This window comes from Pleurodeles waltl, chromosome 4_1 (genome assembly GCF_031143425.1).
Source record: "Pleurodeles waltl isolate 20211129_DDA chromosome 4_1, aPleWal1.hap1.20221129, whole genome shotgun sequence".
In the NCBI taxonomy this organism is placed as follows: Eukaryota; Metazoa; Chordata; class Amphibia; order Caudata; family Salamandridae; genus Pleurodeles; species Pleurodeles waltl.
This window is the reverse complement of record NC_090442.1, coordinates 184,193,183-184,214,967: the sequence shown is the minus strand read 5'-3', so window position 1 is coordinate 184,214,967 and position 21,785 is coordinate 184,193,183. Positions and strand designations below refer to the sequence as shown.

Genomic DNA, 21,785 nt, shown 5'->3' with positions numbered 1-21,785 from the left:
TAGCTTAAAATACTTACCCTACTTACCTGCAGTACCCGAAAGAATCGTCTGCACACCCTACTATCTAATGATGGCAAATTTCAGCAAAATCTCACTAGATGTTTTTGGGCTACACAAAATAAAAGAGTATATGTAAAATGCAATGGATTTCAAGCCTGTTTTGGGACCCCCCTTTTTTCTTTGCACTCCCAAGACCAAACACTGTGAAACTTTCAGTATTCCAACAATGAAAGCAGCATGTCTGCAAAGTTTAGCAGACATTCGTCAAACAGGTGTAAATTTATCATAGAGCAAAAATCCAAACAAATCCCTATCTCTGATTGCCCTTACTGTAACAACAGAAGTGGCTGACACCACTTTGTATTTTAGATATAGGTCGCCACTAGATAGTTATAGTTAGGACCATGTTTCCATAGAAAAAGCGTTTTTTCACTTGCCTAGATCTTTGGCACCGTTTGAAGAATCTTCATGTAATTAAAACAAAAAGTGTGCCGGTGGTTCTTGTTGCACATGGGAAGTCTTGGGGTGATACTTCAAGCAGGGACCAAGAAAACAGGGGAGGGGGCAAAAACATGTGATTCCCATGTTATTTCCCATAGGAGTTTTGAACACCGCTATAGGCCAAAGTGCTGGACTGAATTACACCAAATTTGGCAGAAAGCAATATTTTCTTCCGCAGATTGTGCTTTTGGTTATTTGGTGTAAATCTGTTCAGTAGTTTTTGAGATATTAAAGGGAAAATAAATTTGCATATCTAGGGCCGCTGATTATTTTGCGAATAATAAGAGCTCATGCAGAGAGCTGCAGAGCACTGATTGGCAGCCAACACTTCAAACCAAGAAATGTTGGCAGCCATCTTGGGACTCGGTTTCAGCTGAGTCCCAGAAAAAAAGTAGAACAAAAAGAAAAGGGGCCTGGGTAGGGACACCCTGACCCCTTAGCTCTGGTGCTGAGGTTCCATCGGGACCCCTCCTCTTATCATGCTTCCCCCCCTTTCTGTCCTTCTGTCAGGGGGCATTACTCAGCCCAGAGGAGGACAGGGAGGTGGAAGGCAGGGGTCTGGGAAGTGTAACAGGGCGTTTGGGGGGAACAGGGACTGGACCAGGAGATGGGAACAGGGAAAACTAATGCAGGAATCTCTTTTTAGGGGCAGCGGGGAGGTCATGGGTTAGGCGTCTGGGAGTGGAGGGAGAGGGGATGGTTGATAGTTGTGTACGTGGACATGGTTTGGGTGCTGGTGCGTGGGTGTATGAAATGTGTAGGCTGGGTGTGTGTTGGTAGATGAGTGTGGGCGTAAACGTGTACTGGGAGGAGGAGTGGAGGAGACACATGGAGATCATTTGGCTGTTGCATTTGGGATGCCAGTCCCTCGATGGCATTCACGATGGTTGTCTGCCCAACAGAGATGGACCTCAGGAGGTCATTAGCGTCCTCATTAAGGGCGGCAGGGCTGACTGGGGCAGGGGCAGAGGTGCCTGCGGCGAAGGAGATGCCCACCCACCTGGCTGAGTGGGCATGGGCAACTGGGTGGGGAGCTACAGGGAGGGCAGTGCTGGTAAGGGGGGTGACGAACAAGGATGGTGCAGGCATAAGGCCTGAAGGATCTGCCACCACCAAGGATTCACCATCGGAGGAAGAATCTGATGATACTGTAGATGTTCCTGTCTCCCCGGTGGTGCTCCACTCGCCCTCCGTCTCACTGGTCCCCTTGGCTCCGCTGGATCAGCCTCCTGGGTCCTGTGGGATGCAGCTTCCCCACTTGCCGGTGCCCCTTTTCCTTCGCCAGATGATGCTGTTGCACACAAACACATAGGAGCAGTGGGTGGGTGGGTGGCACAGTAAGAGACAGGGTGGGAGGAAGAGAAACAAGGAGCAAGTGGTCAATGCCAGCATAACAGCCACATACTAGTCACTACAACATACTCCAGTGCCATGTCATCACATGCCATGCCTTCACACACACATGCCACTGCAATGACAGCCCATGAGTGCCACCTCAGTCATGCTCATGAGTTTCACATGCTGACACACATTCAATCCTGTACAGGATGAAAGCCATACCCTCAACACATATCTGACCCACCCCATTGGCTCATGGCTCCATACTCTTTGGGCGTTTGAAGGCATACTTACACAGCCACATAACCCAAGCACATATAGCTGTATGATGTGAAACCTCAGACTTCGCAGACTAAACATACACCACATGCCAGCAGACAGCAGATAGGGATATGGCCCCAGCAACACTGATTGGATAGTTGGGAGTACAATGTGTGTGGACTCCAGAAGCAGGAACCCTGTCCACATCTAAGACCCTGCTCATGTACAACACAGTTATCGTGTCATCGATGCCACTTAGCAGTGAAGGTAACACCAACTCACATCCTGCACAGTATTTGAACACATGTATGTAGCACATCTTGCATCAATGTGTCACAAGCCTAGGCATACAGTAGCTACCTAGCCCACATTCCACAGCCTTCACACACTGCCCAGGCTGCACCTATCACTCACCACATAACCTAGGTATGAATGTGAACTCACCCCCTTGTGGCTGCTGTGCTGCCCTCAAGCGCCCATCCACCTCAGGGTATGCCACCACCAAAATGCGGGACATAAGGAGGGGGCAGGGTCCGATGGGCACCACTCCCTCGTTGGGAGGACATCCTCAGCTGGGCCTCACCGGTCTTCCTCGCCCAGCATCGCAGGTCCTCCTACCGCTTCCTGCAGTGGGTGGTCTGCCGGGCATGGACCTCCAGGGTCCGCCCTTGCTTGGCGATGGCACGCCAGATCCCCTTCTTTTGATGGGCGCTCACCTGCATGGATGACACGGATAAAAGGAGACAGTCATGTAGCGTGGCATCTTAGGGACTTCATTGGTCACAACACATCCCCTGAACAGATACACATTTCAACCTTCCAGTTATCCCCACAGCCCACAGCCAGGTCCTTCCACAAGTCACTCATCCTCGTCCAAAGGCCCCCATCCACATTTGTACCGCTCACAGACAGTACAATCATAGTGCACTCACCTGCTGCCCTGGTGCCCCATAGAACTGGGCATACGGGGTAGGACACCCTCCACAAGCTTCTCAAGTTCCTCCTGTGTGAATGTGGGTCTCTCTTCCCTGCAGCACGTGGCATCTTGGCTACGAGTGGCACAACACAGCAGCACATGTAGTGGAGGTATACTCAGCACGCGTGCCAGGAGTCAAGTGAACATGAGCGCAGGAAATGGCAGTCACGGCCGCTGTAGACCTCACCGTCACCTCCGGCGGTGATTGCCATTGGCTCACGTCTCCCATAGGCAACCATGTTAACCAATGAGGAGTTGCACAGCGGTTGCGACCGCCTACTGCCATGACGTCTTACGCCTAGCGGAATTTGCTCACTTCCATCTGTCCTGTTCATGCAGGACAGGCGGCTGCCATTTTACTACTACAATGTGTTTAGAGGGGGTTTACGAGGCGCATCATGGATGTTTAATAGTGACCTGTGCACAGCTCCGCTGCGTCCACACAGTCCTTCATGCACATAATGATTGCCACTCCCTCCTATTCCCAGGTATGGTGGAAAAATGATGGTGAGGACTGCTCCTATCTACAGGCCCCTTGTCGATCTTGCCACCATTAAAAAGATCACGTCATCCAGTGCTATCTGCTCAACCGTCAGACCATCATGGGTCTTGTGAGGCTGTTGGAGCCGGATCTGCGGCTTGGTATTCGTCATCCCAATGTCATCACACCCACAGTACAGGTGTTGGCAGTCCTCCACTTCCTTGCCTCAGGGTCCTTCCAAATACCAGTGGGCTGGGCTGCCGGAATGTCCCAGCCTATGTTCAGTAATGTCTTGAAGAACATCCTAGGTGCCCTACTGAAACATATTGGCAGCCATATCAGGTTCTCTCAACGTGACGATCTGCCCACTGTGAAAGCAGCCTTCTACGCTGTGGCACATGTGCCACATGTGATCGGGGCTATTGGTGGGACCCACATTGCCCTAGTGCCACCCAGGAGGAGTGAACAGGTGTTTAGGAACCATAAAACCGTCTACTCAACCAATGTTCAGGTGGTATGTCTCGCAGACCTCTACATCACTCTAGTGATTGCCCGGTTCCCAGGGTTAGTGCATGATGCCTACATACTGCGGAACAGCAGCATCCCATACCTGATGGCACCACTGCAAAGGGATCGTGCCTGGCTCATCGGTATGTATCGTGTCATATGTGTGCCTCTGTATTCTGCACACTCTACACCACTTTTCATATCTCCATACAGTTTTCAATATGCCAATTACCTCTGTGCACATAGGTGACTTTGGTTATCCCAACCTGCCATGGATAATGACACCTCTCAGGCATCCAACTGTAGCAGCAGAAGACCGTTTCAATGAGGCCCATGGTAGTACCCGACGGGTAATCAAACGCACCTTTGAGTGCTGAAAGCCAAATTCCGGTGCCTGCACCTTACTGGAGGGCCCCTATTGTACAGACCAGCAAAAGTGTGACAAATCATTGTAGTGTGCCAAATTATTGTAGCATGCTGCATGTTGCACAATGTAGCTATCAGATGTCACATCCCATTACTGGATGCTGAGGAGGGTGCGGTTGTGCCAGTGGCTGATGAAGGGGACATGGAGAGTGATGAGGAGGATGATGACGAGGATGCAGCTGATTCCAGAGCAGAGCTGATACAACAATACTTCCACTGACATATAGGTATGTGTCAGAGCCGTGCTATGTTACCAGTAGCATTGTCTGCCATGTGCAGGGCTGCGACCAGGGTTGTGTATTCAATGTGGGTGTAGTGGGTACACATTACTTTAGATGTGGTGCTGTTAACTATATTACAGAACTTGCAAATGATTGCTCCCCGTCTGGCACAGTCACATCAATTGGTAGGTCAATGCCTATTGCATATGTGATGGCTGCACATAATGTACTCATGGTAGATAAAAACGTAGACAGAAACTGTGCTCAAAGGTGTTTATTTTTATGACACAAGTGCAAGGGCTGATGAGTTGGGTGATGGCGAGTGGGATCATCAGAGTACTTATCCCACCTGTGGGGAGTCGTTGTCCAGTATTATGGCCATGTGAAAAAGGTGTTATGACAGGGGACAGTCAACAGGGTGTCGCAGTGACACACAAGGTGGTATGTTCTGAAGTGGCTCACTTGCTGGTGGTGGTCTTGGTCTTGGCATCAGTGGAGGCTGTATGTCTGGTTGGACGTCCTCGCTTGCATGGGGGCTTCTCAGCTACAGGGGAAGGGGTGCTGGTGTTCTGCTTGTCTTCTGGCAAGGTCTCCATTCCACTGGTTGCGGCTGATGTGGAGGGCTCAGATGTGATCTGGATTATGGTAGGGGCCTGCTGGTGGGAAGTGGACTGACGCTGGGTGGTGGCAACTTCTGTCAGCACCCTTGCTATGGTGACCATGGTAGCATTGTGGGTCTGCCACTGCTGCATGGCCTCCTGATGGTTCTCCTTCTGTAGCCTCTGAATCTCCTGCAGGGTAGTGAGGATCTGGGCCATGATGTCTTGGGTTTGGTGGTATGCACCCAGGACCTGGTTGAGGGCCTCCTGGCCAGTCTGATGTTGTTGCTGCCCCCTACCTTGGACCACAGATCCCATCCCATTAGCCCTGGCCCTCTGTGCCTGTGCTCCCGGCACAGTGTGCCCACTCCCAGTAGCACCAAGGCCTTCATTGTCTGGGGCGGGTGCCCTTGACTCAGGCCCCTGTACTGTGGAGCACACCTCTAATTGAGTGGTCCCTGAGGCACAGGTTTGGAGAGGAGGGGCTAGCTGTGGTGTAGTAGCCACCAGGTGTCTAGGTTGGGGCTGCTGGAGGTGGACTGGCCAGTCGCCCCAGATGGCCCAGGCATCTACTGGGGCCTTCATCCTGGGAGGGCTGTCTGACCCTGGCATCCTGTGCTGTATGGTAGTAGCAGGGTTCGCTGTCAATGGAAAGGGTGAGAATTATTACATGGAAATTTTGTTGTAGTATCATGGTGTGCCACTTGCAGTGGGTGGAATCGTTACCCAGGGATGGCAATGACATTTGCAGCAATGCTGACACTGCATGGTGAATGGCCTTTGGGCCATGCTTGTCATGGCAATTGCAGTTGTGGGTTTGCTGTTTGACATTGCTGTAATTGGCATTGGTAGTGAGGTGGTGTTGGCTAGCGGTCTGGGTGGGCTGTGGGATGCATGTCCATGCAGGTGCACCATTGTGAGGTGTGAGTTTGACTCGGATTCGGAATGCCTAGTGATGGATTGTGGGAGTGTTAGTTGAGATAGTGAAGGTTTAGCATGCATTGTGTGGGGTGGGTATGTGGATGGTGGCAGAGGGGTGATGTGGCATGCAGAGTAGGAAGGTGGGGTGTTAGTGGGGGGTGCATTCTTATGGTTTGTGATATGATGGGGAGAGGTAGGTGCTTGGGAGGCATGCAGGACTGGAGTGGTTATTGCTCGGGGGTGTAGGTTCCTTACCAGTATCAATCCCTCCACTGATTCCTGTCAGGCCCTCAGGATGCATGATGTCCAAGACCTTCTCCTACCAGGTTGTCAGGTCAAGGGGTGGAGGTGGGGGTCCACCACCAGTCTTATTGAGGGCGATGTTGTGCCTGGACGCCATGAAACGGACCTTCCCCCTGAGGTCGTTCTACCTCTTTCTGATGTCCTCCTTTGTGCGTGGGTAGCTGCCGACTGCATTCACCCTGTCGACGATCCTCTCCCATAGCTCGGTTTTCATGGCCATTGATGTTTGCTGTACTTGTGCTCCCATCAGTTGTGGCTCAACTCTGATGATCTCGTCCACCATGACCCGCAACTCATTGTCAGTGAAGCATGGGTGCTTGTGGCGTGACATGTTGTGGTGGTGCGTGCAACGTGTGGATTCTTGCCCTATGTGCAGTGGTTCATGGTTCGTATATCTCTGGCTTGTGGTGATATTCGCAAGGGTTTGTAGAGGCATAAGGGGGTGTGTATTATAGTGCAGTGAACAGGTGTGTGTGGTGTGTGTATATGTTTCAGGTGTAGGCTATTCGGGCTCTCCTATCTGGTGTTGCCTTCTATAGGCGGTGATTTTCTAGCCTGCTGCAGTGAGCACGGCCAATGGTTTACATTGCATGTTCCGCTGTGCTGAATTGTGACTCATAATATGGCGGGCGGAATGGTATCGGCGTGGCGGGCCCGGTTTCGCAATCAGTGGCATTGGCGGTATTGGATTTCTGGCTGTGTTTCGTCGGCTGGGTGTTTGTGACTCGTAATACGGCAGACCCTGAATTGGGACTCATAATATGGCGGGCGGGATGGTGGCGGGATTTTGCATGGCGGTCTGGCCCAAAGACCGCCAAACTCGTAATGAGGGCCTTAGTCTGAGTTCTGGGTTTGAAAGAGAAATATATTGTAGTACTGTTTTAGAAGTTCATAGGAAGGTATGAGGCAGTTTAGCTAAGTCTGTAAAGGTAGGGTAAAGTAGTTTTGTTACTTTAAATATTTAAAAACTATTTATGAAGTACCATGGTAGTACCTAGAAAGTGTAGCGTCTTCTCCAGCCGGTGTACCTTCCAATAACTATGCCACCCACAGAGCTATATATTACATGTCTTTATTCATCTGCATGTAACCACGAACACAACATTATAAACCTGAATTCACTTCACCATATTCCAATACTTACGTCACAGTTCTATGTAGTCCTTCAGGAGCCATGAGGGGTCTGTCACTCATAACTCACACAAAATGACATCTCCCCCTCTTTTAAATAACAAATTAAATTTTTTTACAAATTTATATATAATCCTAGCTCTTTAATGAGCCTTTGTGGCGCTCTGATTACTCGTCCCGATTGTGTATGCAGAAACTGGGAACTGGCAATAGAAGTGTTCATGATCTACATTGGTAATGCAGGAGGAACAGCAATCTGGAGATTTCAATTGTCCTTTCCGAACCAGTCTCTACATTGAAATAAGTTTTTGCTGAGTGGTGCGCCACATGTTTGAAATGCGAAGAATCTTGCATAATGGATTTCCCAGGACATTTGACAGTCATCATGTGTCCTTTGCTTGTTACGACATGAAATTGCTCAGCATTAAATGAAGCATCAGGCTTTTGTTTTTTTGGCTGACAAACAAGCACTCGATCTTCTGTCATGAAAACAATGGCCCTGATTCTGGCCCTGGCGGTCTGAGACCGCCGGGGCCAGGGTCGGCGGGAGCACCGCCGACAGGCCGGTGGTGCCCCGCAGGGCATTCTGACCGCGGCGGTTTGGCCGCGGTCAGATTCGGAAAACCGGCGGTCTCCCGCCGGTTTTCCGCTGCCCTTGAGAATCCTCCATGGCGGCGGAGCGCGCTCCGCCGCCATGGGGATTCTGACACCCCCTACCGCCATCCTGTTCCTGGTGGGTCTCCCGCCAGGAACAGGATGGCGGTAGGGGGTGCCGCGGGGCCCCTGGGGGCCCCTGCAGTGCCCAAGCCAATGGCATGGGCACTGCAGGGGCCCCCGTAAGAGGGCCCCACTTTGTATTTCAGTGTCTGCTTAGCAGACACTGAAATACGCGACGGGTGCCACTGCACCCGTCGCACCTTCCCACTCCGCCGGCTCAATTCTGAGCCGGCGTCCTCGTGGGAAGGTTGATTTGCCCTGGGCTGGCGGGCGGCCTTTTGGCGGTCGCCCGCCAGCCCAGGGCAAATCCCAAAATACCCTCAGCGATCTTTCGACCGCGGAGCGGTATTTTGGTGGGGGAAGTCTGGCGGGCGGCCTCCGCCGCCCGCCAGACTTAGAATGACCCCCAATGTCTTTTGTGTTTGTCGCTTCTCTGCATAGGCCTTTATTTTCTTCTTACGATCCAAGTCTTTGGTATGGGTTTCTTCCTCAGTACTTGATTTGGTGTTGATCCATTGAGGTAACATGGTCGTCATTACCAGTCACGGCTCGCGGCATGCAAAATGGGTAGGGCGGCGCACAGGGGGGATTAAATTAAAAATAAAATAATTTTAAAAAAAACACTTACCTCCATTGAGGCACCACTCTATCTGTTCCTCTGCTGGCTGCAGGCACAGACTCCCAGCCTGCCCTGTGCCAATCCTGACGCTGCTCAGAACAGCGATAGGATTGGCTGGGAGCGCCCAGCCAGGGCGCTCCCAGGCCGACTGGGAGCCTGTGCAGGCTCTTTCCAGCCCAGCAACCGTGTTGCTGGGCTGGAGGGAGCGCATTTGTGTTTGGCCGGCCCAAGACAGCCGTCCAAACACACATGCGCTTTGAGGGGGAATTCTGTGCACTCCCCCTCACTGCTCGTCACCATGATGCCCCGCCCCTTTCCCCCAAAAAAGATAATAAACACAGTATATTATCGATTTTTGGGAAAAGGTTTGCAGCTGCCGCTGCTGGCAGGGGCAACGCTCCTCCGCCCTAATGGAGAAGCCGCCCCTGGTGATTGCTCTCCGAACATCAAAGTTGCAGTGTTTTCACCTGTGTTCGAGTGAGGAGTTGAACAGTAAGCTCATTGGGTAGAATTCAAAACAGTTTTAATGTCAAGCTTTTCCAACGCGGCATGGTGAACAGCTTGCTTTAATGTTGTGATTTTCTGATGCTTCACATTGACACAATTGAGAACGTTTCTGAATTCTCATCTGTTGGAAGGTGGGTCATTGTCAGGTTTATAAATTACAGAAATACCCCATATTGCCAAGATGCCATCTAATCTCTCGAGTACTCTCTCTTGAGTGATAGATGAGAGATCTTATACAAATGAGTGACAGGTGATGTCCATTGTCAAAAGGACTGGAGAAGTCAACAGCAATTCTTTCCGTTGCATGCTTTGACAACTCTGACATGCTTAAGGAGTGTGGAGTGTTTTTCGATGACAGACAGTTGCATAGATGACAGGCCTTCAAATCTCTTTCAACTGTTTCATCAAGATGAGGAAACTAAATTTGGTCTTCGAGCAGGTATTCAACAATGTTTTTCATGGTCCTCTTCAATTATCTGTTGTCGCAGACCCTCTGGAATAACAGTTCTCGAGCCTCTTACGATAATGCCTTTTTGAGTCACGGACAGTTCATCAATCTTGATCTTCTGGCATTCGCTATCACTGGCTAGAGGTTGAGTGTGCTGGTCCCAAGACTGATGCGTAATAATGTCTTTCAGTTTTAACATGTCACTCTCTTGACTCATGGCAGTAATAATTTGCTCCATCAGTATGGTAGCTGGTGTGTTTGATTTCACAATGAAGTTTATGTAGGCTTCAGCTGTCTTGGAAGGGGAACCCTGACACTTTAAAGGCTCTCTGGAAAAGTAGTCAGCTGGGTTTTGATCTTTCCCTGGACAATGTACAAGGCTTTCCGCATAAGAACACATGTAAATGTTCATAAGCCCACACCACTGCTAAACTTTCTTTTTCAGGTTGTGAATAAGCACAGTCAGTTTGGACAAACCTTTACTTCAATATGCCACAATAAGTCTTCAAGCATTTGGGTGTCCGCTGTGCTTTGCAAAGATTGGGTCTAACCCGATTGGGCTTGTGTCAACAATAACTTCTGTATGGAGCTTTGGATCAAATATACAGTTTCAGTAGGGTTCCCAATAGCTTGTTTGATTCTCTTAAAACTTTGCTTGCCTTCCTGTCACCGATAAAATTAAACATTCTTTTTTAGTCCAGTTTCTCATTTGAGCACTCACAGTGGCAAAGTCTTGTATGTATGTAGAACAGTAACTGCCCATGCCAAGGAATGAACATGGAAACACCTTGTGGGTAATTTGCAGTTGACAGTGATTACACTTTTGTAGGATCATGTGTCATAGCCGCATCAGAAAAGATATGGCCAAATAATTTTAGATTTGTTTTATTGAATTCACGTTTCTCAGAATTCAAAGTTGAACCTGCATCAACCAGTAAACAACACACTTGTTTGAGAACTTTAATGTGCTCCTTCTGTATAGCTCTGAAGACTAATATGTCATCATTATAGTTAAAAGCATTCATGACAGGCTGTATGATAGGTCAAATGACATCTTGAAAAATCTCTGCAGCTGATGACACACCAAGGCTTAGTCTTTTATATTGAAATAGACCAACATGTGTAGAAAAGGTTGTAATGCGCCTGCAATTCTCCTCGAGTTCCAAATGATGATATCCTTTATTTAAATCAAGGCGAGAGAAGACTTTTGCATCATTCAATTGTGTTAAGATGTCAGCAATGTGCGGACCTGAATGTCATTCTCTTTCAATGTCCTTGTTCGCTTGATGCATATTCACACAGATGCGTACAGCTCCTTCACTGTTCTTTCTGGGTACTACTACTGTGGGAACAGTGGGAGAAACCTACGGCATTGTACCAGTAGGACGCTTAATGATATCATGTTTAAGTAATGTCTTGAGTTTCTTTTCAGCAGCTTCTTGTAAATGAAATTACATTCTTCTATGTCCTTTTGCAACAGGACGGACATTCTCATTATTATTCAATTGTACTTTCATAGTCTTAAGTTTTCCTAACCCATGAAATACAGAAGGGAACTGACTTACTATTTCTTGATGAGCATTCATATTTTAGCTCACTGAGATCAGTCCAATATCAGCAGTTGTGGTGAAACAAAGTAACAGGCACTTAAAGTCGTACCTTGAAGCACATGAATGGGTGCTTGCACCTTTGCCTTCTTTTGTTTCATCATCGCTACGAATGAAGCTTGACTTTTCAAAGACGTTAATGCAGCCCGTGTATATGCTTTAGTTTTCGGTGGCATCAGTCGTGGCAATGGAGACAGGTTCATTGTATTTCTCCTCAGGCATAATATTTATCAGTGCATCACTGTTGGTAATGAAATATATTGCACAATAGTTTACTTTCAATGTAATGGTGTGGCAATTGCCTTTGGTGCTTTTTTGTGTCAATTTTTCTTTGGTATTTTTTTCACATGTTGCCTGTCCAACATTCATACTTTTTTTCTGAGGTAAACGTCATAATGCACAAATAACTTCTTCACTTTCACTTGATATTGATACTGAAGAACTTTTAGATGCTGATTTAGATGACGATCGACTTTGGTGTTGATTTGTCTCATTTGGTATTGACGCTTCGTCTTGTGGGCATGCATCAAATGTTGTTTCTGGAACTTTCAGGCGGCCTTTTTGTCTTCTCGCCGTGACACACTTACTTTTTCCTTTGCCTTGCAAACCATTACAAAATGGTTCTCCTTCCCACAGCCTTTGCAAAGCTGTCCAATGGCGGGACATTTACCTTTGTGTGGAAACAACAATCCACACCTGAAACACAACTTCTTTTTCCGTGGAGACATCACCTTGTGTCCTTCAACTTTGTGCTTCGGCCTAAATTTTATGTTCATGACTGACTCACTTTGGGTACCTCTGACCTCCATATCAGCAGCTTGTCACTTGGCATGCTCTTCAGCCATGACAGCCTTGAGAACTCGCTCCGGAGAGTTTCTCTCAGCATCCTTCATCTGAATGAATCTGACAAACATCCGTCAGTAACTCGGAGATGTATTGCTTCCTCATCATTAAATTAATTGAACCTACAATGTTTGATGAGCATATCTAGTCTCTCAACAAATTTGTTGATGGATTCACCAGCTCTTTGTCGTTCTTGACTAAAAATGTTTGTTTCGTAATCTACATTTGGTATTGGATTGAACTTGAGATTCAAGGCTTCTTTAATTTGACAGTATGGAACTTCATCAGCTCGCAGCATTTTCTTTATGACTTTTTTTAACATCTTCACCAGCAAGATTCTTGGTGATTCTTAAGGTATTTAATAATTTAATAATCTTCTTGTTATCTGCTTATTCTAGAGCATCAATCAAATCATTAAATGTCTCTAACCAAGCAGTATATCTGTCGCCAATATTCTTCTTTTTGGTGGTATCGAATGGTAGCAGTGGTTTCAGGAAGATGGCAGCATTATAACTGTTTACAGGATTGGCTGACACCAAAAATTGAGTTCTCTCTGATACTGTCTTCTGTCCACTAGGACCCGCTTCTTCCGTGCCATCTCTAAGGTCCTGTGACATGCTGGCTTCTGGGTCATCTTGGACAGTCTGTGGAACTGTGACCTTTTTCTCAGTCTCCATGGGAGTCCTTCACTCTTCTGGAGACCTCTCAAGTTGTTCTGAGCCACCACCCGGCAGCTTTGATAGTGTGCTGCTTCAGGTATTGGACAGCTCAGTAAGCACAAACCTCGTGCTTCTTCTTGGTTCACCTTGCCCACTGCTGAGGTTGTAGAGATCTCCTTCTCAACGCTCAGGTAAGTGTAACAACAGTTGGCTTTATTATCAATTGTTCTGTCAGCTTGCACTTTTATGTATTCTTCTCGCTTTTGACTATGATAGTTTCAGCACTTCTTTCCTGTATCTGTTTGTAACTGCTTTTAGCGTTATTACTCTGTAACACTGTATAGCTTTATGGTGCGTAGTAGAGCAATACCTCTCTTTATGGCCTTGGCCAATGATGTGTAGACATCTCAGTGAAGCTTTCTTTATCTTCAAATGCTTCAAACTGGTTGGAGCTGCGCTTTGAATCTACATCGTCAAGTGTTGGCTCTGCACTTTGACTGAGGCATATATGGTACACATGAGTACTTTGCTTGGACCACTGCAAACTCTCTGGGAGAGCACTGCCGATCTTTGGGTTACTTATCACCTATCTTGTCGCCAGTTGTAGCATCTTCCCCTGCTGCGGTACCCGCCAATAACAGCACCACACACAGAGCTGTATACTACACGTCTTTATTCATCTGTGTGAAACCGCGAACTCAGCATTCTAAACTTGCATTTACTTATCTACCTTCCAACACTTACATCACAGTCCTACAGAGTCCTTCAGAAGCTAAGAAGGATCTATCATTCATAACTCACACAACACTAAAGAAAGATATTGCTGTACTTGCAGAAATAAAAAATGAAAGATGTACAAAATTTACAATACAGTGTACTACACTATATTTTCCCTTAAAACCCAGAATGCAGATTAAGGCCCTCATTATGAACATGGTGGTTCAGACCGCCATGCCGGCGGTGGCGGAAATTACTGCCACCGACATGGCGGTCTGGACCGCCATATTATGATCAAGGGCGGTCCGCCACAGGCAGCCCTCCGCCACCGCCAGGCTACCGCCGATAGTCAGCCTGATTATGGTGGATTTCATTATACGACTTGGCAGCGCTGCAAGCAGCGCTGCCCTCCAGATAATGAACCCTTGTTCCTCCAGCCTTTCCCTGGCAGGTTCCCCCGCCAGGGAAATGCTGGCAGAAGGGGTGCTCCGGGGCCCCCCTTGGGGCCCCTGCACTGCCTATGCACTTGGCATGGGCAGTGCAGGGGCCCCCGTGCATAGCCCTGTTGTGCAGGTCACTGCCCGATTAAGGGGCAGTGATCTGCGCGACGGGTGCTGGTGCACCCTCCGCACTGCGGCATTGACAACAGCTCCGGCAATGTCTAGGCCCAGCATTCCGCTGAGCCGGCAGGCAGAATCAATGTTTCCGCCCGCCGGCCCAGCGGAATGTTCTTTATTGGGCCCGCGGAGTCTCAAGGGGGCTGGCGGTCAGTGAAATGACCACCAGCATGAACACGGCAGGGATTCCCGCCGTGTTCATAATGACCCCCTAAGTGTGGCTCAAACAATATTTTGCCATTGCAAAATTAAAAGGCATCCACATTTACCACAATACATGAACTATAACTCACAACTCTACCATAGACTCACAAATTATTTCATTTTGGATGCCATAACTGTTGTTAAAAATGCTATTATTTCACATGTTATGCCATGTAAAGTAAAAGGGTGAAAGCAGTGCATGGAGAAGGCACAAGTTATAGTTGACGTATTGTGGCGAGTGAAGCGATAATACGTAAAAGGAGGTGCGTGACTTATGGTAATTTGAAGGTAATACATAAATTATAAATGTAAATAATAACTATGGGCCTGATTCTAACTTTGGAGGACGGTGTTAAACCGTCCCAAAAGTGGCGGATATACCACCTACCGTATTACGAGTCCATTATATCCTATGGAACTCGTAATACGGTAGGTGGTATATCCGCCACTTTTGGGACGGTTTAACACCGTCCTCCAAAGTTAGAATCAGGCCCTATGACTTTAGAATTTCTCATGTTTGTGAGCACCACAGAGTGGAGTAGAGTGTTCTACAGTGGATTGGCGTGAAGCGGAATAGAGTGCGTTAAAGTGTGATAGAGTGGAGTGGAATACAGTTTTGACTGGTATAGAGTAGTGTAGAGTTGAGTGCTGTAGAATTGAGTAGTAGAGTAGGATAGAGTACAAGGACTAGCCCACACAAGACGCTGTAAATCACACCTCTTTATTTTTCTGCACACTCCAAACCAAGCTTACTTTACATTCTATTCAAGCAACTACGTCACACTGATATGAAGTCCTCTGGGAGCCAAAAAGGTTCCATTATAAATCAGGCAAGACACTACAAAATGGAGTAGTGTGTCATAGAGTAGCGTGCAGTAAACTGAGATGGAGTGGTGTAGAAAGAGTTGTGTAGACTGTCATAGAGTGGAGTAGAGTGTCGTAAAGTGGCATAGAGTAAACTAGAGTGGCACACACTCAGACAGGTTTGAGTACACTCTTATAGAGTACAGTCTATAGGGTGGAGTGTTGTGTGATAGAGTGGAAGCGCATAGAGTGCTATTGAGTGGAGTAGAGTGTCAGAGTGGAGTGGCATGGGGTTGGGAAGAGTGGAGTGGCGTATACTGGAGTCGAGTACAGTGGAGGGGCGTATAGTGGAGTGCCATACAGTGGAATAGTGTATACTGGAGTGGCGTACCGTGGCGTGGTGTCCAATGGACTAGCGTAGAGTGGAGTGGCATTCACTGAAGTTGCGTAGAGTGGAGTAGCGTACAATGGAGTTGCATACAGTGGAATAGCAGATTGAAGTGGCATGTAGTGGAATAGCGTAGAGGGCAACAATATAGAGTGGAGTAGTGTACAGTAGAGTGGCGTACACTGGAGTGGCATAGACTGGAAGGGTCTACGGTGAAGTGGGGAACAATGAAATATCTACAGTGGACTGGCGTACAGTGGAATAGCGTAGAGTGGAGTGGCACACAGTGGAATATCATAGAGTGGAATGGCGTACAGCGGAGTGGCATAGTGTAGAATAGCATAGAGTGGAGTAGTGTAAAGTGGAGTGGCGTAGAATAGAGTGGCATACAGTAGAATGGGGTAGAGTGGAATAGCACAGAGTGGAGAGGCATAGAGTGGAGTTGCATACATTGGAAAAGCATACAGTGGAGTAGTGTACAGTGGAGTGGCGTACAGCGGAGTAGAATACAGTGTAGTAGTGTGGAGTAAAGTGGCATAGACTGGAGTGGCATACAATGGAGAGGAGTGGAGTAGAATAGCCTACAGTGGAGAGGCGCACAGTGGAATGGCATAAAGTGGAGTGGCATACAGTGGAATAGTGTAGAGTGGAGTGGCATAGATTGGAATAGCTTACAGTGGAGTGGCGTACAGTAGAGTCACATACAGTGGAGTAGGCCAGACTGGAGTGGCATAGAGTGGAGTGCCATGCTGTAGAATAGCATATAGTGGAGTGATGTAGAGTGGAGTCGTGTATAGTGGTAGGAAAAAAAATCTAAACCCTAATATTTACCTATATCTAAGGTCCTAACCCAGAACACAGCCAAAGTTCACTTAAAACAACATGGCTGCCTTTAACTGTTGTAAAGGCAGTATTTAGCCATTCATATATTCCTTGTCATTGGCATGTACTGTGGTACTTTTGCGAAATTTACCAAAACAGATTACCTGTACTACCAAAAAAGATCGTCTGCACACCGTATTCTATATTCCTGCCAAATTTCAGGTAAATCCGACTGGGCATTTGGCTGCTACACATGTGTAGAAAGTGTATGGAAAATGCATTAGTGGAAAAATGTGTTTTGCAACCCCCATTTTTCCATTTTACTCCCCCTTGACTAATCTTCACAAAACTTTCCATTGTCTGCCAGTGTAGAAAAACGAATATGTCTGTAAAGCTTTGTGGAGATTGGTCAAACGGGTGCAAAGTTATTAGAGAGCAGTAATACTGTCTCTGGGAATACTCACTATATCTACAAAGTGGCTATGTTTGTATAAGCCAGTGGCAGTAACCTCTGGTTAGTTATAGTTAGGATCGTATTTCCATAGAAAAATATGTTTTTGTTTTCCTAATAACTTTGGCGCAGTTTGACAAATCATCACAAAACTTTCTAAAAAAATATTCTTCCTCAGCTCCTTCCTGGAAAGTTTTGAAAGTTGAGAAAGCTAGATCTTGGTCAAGCACGCATCCTTTATGTGATTAGGTGTATGTAAAGCCCTAGATGTTAAGCCTCAAAAACATTGCATATTTCACGCTGTGGGGATCCGCTGGGCCAGCAGATCTTGAGATGAGATTTCACTGGCTGTCATCACATTGACAATGATGTGACAGCAGGCATCTTAGGATTTGGCACTGAGTCCTGGAAAAAGTGCAAATAAGATATAAAGGGGCAGGGTAGGGATATCCCTGTCGCCCTAGGCCTGGTGAGAGGGGTCCTGGAAGGACCCCTCTCAGGGCCAAAAATAAGTTTTTTCTAAAGTTTACCTCAAATTTGTGGGGGATTTGTGACTTTGCTGTGGATCTGCAAATCCGCACTAAAAAAGTGCTATAAAAAAATAAACAAAACCTAGAGGTGGGCAAGTGACCTCCATCGCCAAGCCTTGAATAGACCCTGGTGGCACCATCAGCAGGAGCTGTTTATTATTTCACAGCTCCGCTAAGGAGCGCCCAATAATGCCCTGCTAGATCTTTTTATTTATATTTTTGGAGCTTGGAGGTGCCCCTATAAAAAGGAGGGGAACCACCAGGTCTTTTTTTATGTTGTGGGGGCTGCAGGGAGTGGAACAACCCCCAGCAACATATAAAAAAGCATAACGTTTCCTTGGTCCTTGTGGTTGGTTCTATGGCTGCATTTTTGCAGCCTAAAAACTGTTAAAAAATACTCAAAGACATGGTGAGTTCGTTATTTAACTAAACCCTTATTAAAAAATGATCAATACAATCACTTTTATTACTTATAGTAATGTGTAAATTTATGAAATACACATTTGTTTATAATTATTGGTGATTTTTTGACAAAGACGATAGGTGTGCTTGTTGAATGTTGATATGCTGACCCCTTCATAAAGCCAATAGACCTACTTGTTTATATTTTGGTCATCTGACCAAGTGTCAAAGTCAGCCTTACCTAAAACTACATTCCTTATAGTCAGCTGTGCTCGCCTGTGGGGGTTTGGGTGCCAGGCCCTGCACCCTCTCCCTCGCTTCTCATGGCTTGTGTACATTTGGCATCCTAGCACTCAACCCCCGCTGCACATGCCTTGTGCACAGCAGTAGGCTTGGGCAGCAGCAGGAGGGCTTGGGTGCAGGGCCTGACCCGTGGACTACCCCACACTGCACATGGCTGAAGGCTGCACACATCATTGATTTGGCTGGCTGTGGGTGGTTGGACGTAGGGCCTGGCCAAAGGCCATACATGGCATAGGGTTGGCTGCTTGTGATGGGTTTGATCAGGGCCTGGAGCCAACCCTACAGCTCACATGGCAAGGGGTTGGCTGCTCCCAAGGGGTTGGCTGCTCCCGAAGGGTTTGACCAAAGGCTGTGCACAGCATGGGGTTGGTGATACGTATGGTAATAAAATATAACTTTATGTTACAAAACCCTAAAAGAAAACCCTGAAAAAAACAAATGTTAAAGCGACGTTATAGTTAGGTATTGTAATAATATCTTACTTTGCATTAAAATATAACCTTAGAAATTCACTGAAAAAAACCAAGGCTGAAGGAACGTTACAGTTAGGTGAAAAGTCGATTACAAAATACCATTTTAAACAAACAAAACCACTGAAATTCACCAGTTATAGTTATCTTAAGTGACTGTAACTCATGTCCTAATATTACCATAACTTGCACCCTCCACATGCATTGCTAATTACCCCACATATTACATCACTCATGACATGATCTTCGACATTCTTGATAACATCTGAAATTCCATCATTGATGACAAGACTGTGCATGGCGAAGTCGTGAGTACAAAGTAGAAAACCCTATTCCTAGATGTGCAGAGATTTCCTTCCACACAGAAAAAACTGTTGTGGTGCAGGTCTCTGCCTGTAGATTTATGAATGGCATTTTGTAGTGCAAAAATAGTACTGCTATAATACCACCTTATGTGCTACAAACCTCATTGTGTTAATAGGACCCAGTCTCTCCAATTCTTTCCTTACAGCCTCCCTTAAGTAACTAGGCACATTCCTCGCCTTTATCACAGGGAACAGCATGTTCTTTAAATGTTGTTCTTTGTACAGATCCCTTCAAACAACCAAACTCAATAAAAAAATTATAGGAATATCACAAACTTCTTGTTCAGTTTCTCCTTTTGAGTCCTCATGCTACAGTATTTGCGGCACATTTTTCGGATCTATTTTCATTAAAAAACTTCTTTTGATAAGGCCAGTTGGGCACTGTATTACCTTTCTATGCCTGATCTCCCTAATAAGATCCGTCTCAAAGAACCTGCAAATTGATCTTGGACACCCACCGAATCCACCTAGGCTGATCTACTCACAGATCAAAATGACATGCAAAATGTCTTTCAAAACACATTCTAAAATAAAACTCAGCTTTGACCCCAAATCTTTTATCATGTTGATCTCTGTCCCATCTACCTGCACCACACATCTTGGGCTTTCTGTTTCCCTTGCTCATCAAAACCATATCATTTAAACCTATTTCTAGTCCCCCACATCTTTAGGTTCATTTCTTTTCCCTACTTCCTTAGTTTTATTTTATAGCTAGTCAGGTTTTTTGTGATTTTTTAAGCAGAACAGCCCCAAAACTGACTATAGACTTCCCATTCCCACAACTAAAACTTGCCTGCAATTGACTTAGTTAAATTCCTTACAAAGGCTTCAGTCTCAGAGAAGCCTCGGATGCAAATTGCACTTTTCAGCACATATTAATAATCAATGTAAAATCAATCATTGCAAGAATCTCTAAAAAGGGAGAGGTAAAGAAGAATAGAGGGGATTAGATCAGCTCCTCTAATGGAGCATGGTGTGAACTAGGATCATGCCTCTGCAATTTAGTGCTGCATGAAGACCATGCTCAGATGCTTTATTTGGCATCTGCATAAACAACCTTACTGTTGTATGTTCTTCTAAAATAATTATCCCAAAACATATTTCCGTGCTCATTGTACCTCTATTCTTGGACATAAATTTAGGTGAGATTTGTGAAATTGCATATCACTGCTGATAATGTATCCTTGTTTTTCCTACCTAGGGAGTTACTTTTCCAGAGATGCCTCTTATTCTCACCAGTACTGCCAATCCAGTTCCAGCCGCAAGTCTATGTTTCTGGCACGGGTTCTAGTTGGAGACTATATAAAGGGACTTGAACGCTACACCCGTCCACCTTCTAAACCGTCCAACCAGAGAATGGCTTATGACAGCTGTGTGGACAATGAATATGACCCTTCAATTTTTGTCATCTTCGAGAAGCTTCAAGTTTATCCAGACTACGTTTTGGAATATAAACAGAATGCACTGGAGAGTAATGCAAAGGCAAATCCTCATACTAACTCACACTGCAATGCACAGGCATATCCAGAGAATTATGTGCAGGCCAGGGTAGAGGCATACCCACAGTCCAATGTACAGGGCAAGGAACAGAGAAATGAAGTCAACAAAAATGATCGGAGCTGCTGCATCAGCTAAAGCAAGAATGGGCAATCCAGATGCTAATTGACAGTTTCTGATTGAGGATTGTGGTGCAAATGATTTTGCAAATATCAAAGTAGTTCAGATTTTTGATTTACACAAATCAACCAGTCAATCGTTTTCTGTCTGCTATTAGCTTATACATCTACTTGTAAATGATTACTTAAATTAGCAGCACATAAACTAGAAAATTAAATGTAGATGTAGAGTTCGAAATTAGTTTTCTTTGTCAACACTACAGTGAACTGTTGCACTCTGTGGATGATGTCTTCAATTATGCCATTGAATATGTCATCAGTAATGTAATGTGAGAGGTCATAAGCAGTGCATGGCAGGGGCGCAAGTTATAGTTAGCACAGTGAAATATAGCTGGCACATTTCGGTGGTTTTTCATATGTAAGATAGGAGGCATTGACCCACGATTGTCATCTAACTGTAAACTGCCTTAAACCTTTAGTTTTTTCAGTGAATTTCTTTGTGGTTTTCTTTGAAGATACAAACAAACATTTAATGCCACCTAACTATGAAGTGACTTTAACCTTTGGTTTTTGTCAATGATTTTTTTTTTTTTAAATTAAACAATTTAAATTAATGTTTACTATGCACCTAACTAGTGTATCAATTTTGTTGGATTTACTATTTCAATAAATTAATTCCAAAGGTTTGATCTTTAAATTGCAGTAGCAATAGTTTTACTTTTTGTTTATATTATTAGGAACAAAACAAATATATCATAGGGAGGGACAAATGTGATTGACATTGGATATCCACCATATCCTCCCAGTCTGATCCACACACAGATACAAATGATATGCAAAATGACTTTCAAAACACCATTGTATGGGGCGTGGCCGAACCAGGCAAGATGTCGGACGCGTAGCTCCGGCATGGCCTACAAACTGATCCTGCTTAAACGGTCCTCCCAGGGACCTAGCAGGTTAATCCGTTTGCATCGGGGGAGTCTGTCCCGGCGGGGAACGGCGGAGGCCAAGGCTGTTTTTCCCGACTC

General features: G+C 46.1%; 1 protein-coding gene across 1 annotated transcript in view; it reads left to right on the top strand.

Annotated features, from left to right (window-relative positions):
- LOC138287530 (protein mono-ADP-ribosyltransferase PARP12-like) overlaps positions 1 to 21,455 on the top strand; it is a 267,415-nt gene extending 245,960 nt beyond the window's left edge. Inside the window, exon 12 of the mRNA XM_069228004.1 lies at positions 20,340 to 21,455. Coding sequence (XP_069084105.1) covers positions 20,340 to 20,773 — 434 coding nt within the window. The 3' untranslated portion in view covers positions 20,774 to 21,455. The remainder of the gene's footprint in view (positions 1 to 20,339) is intronic.
- Positions 21,456 to 21,785: the final 330 nt, after the last annotated feature.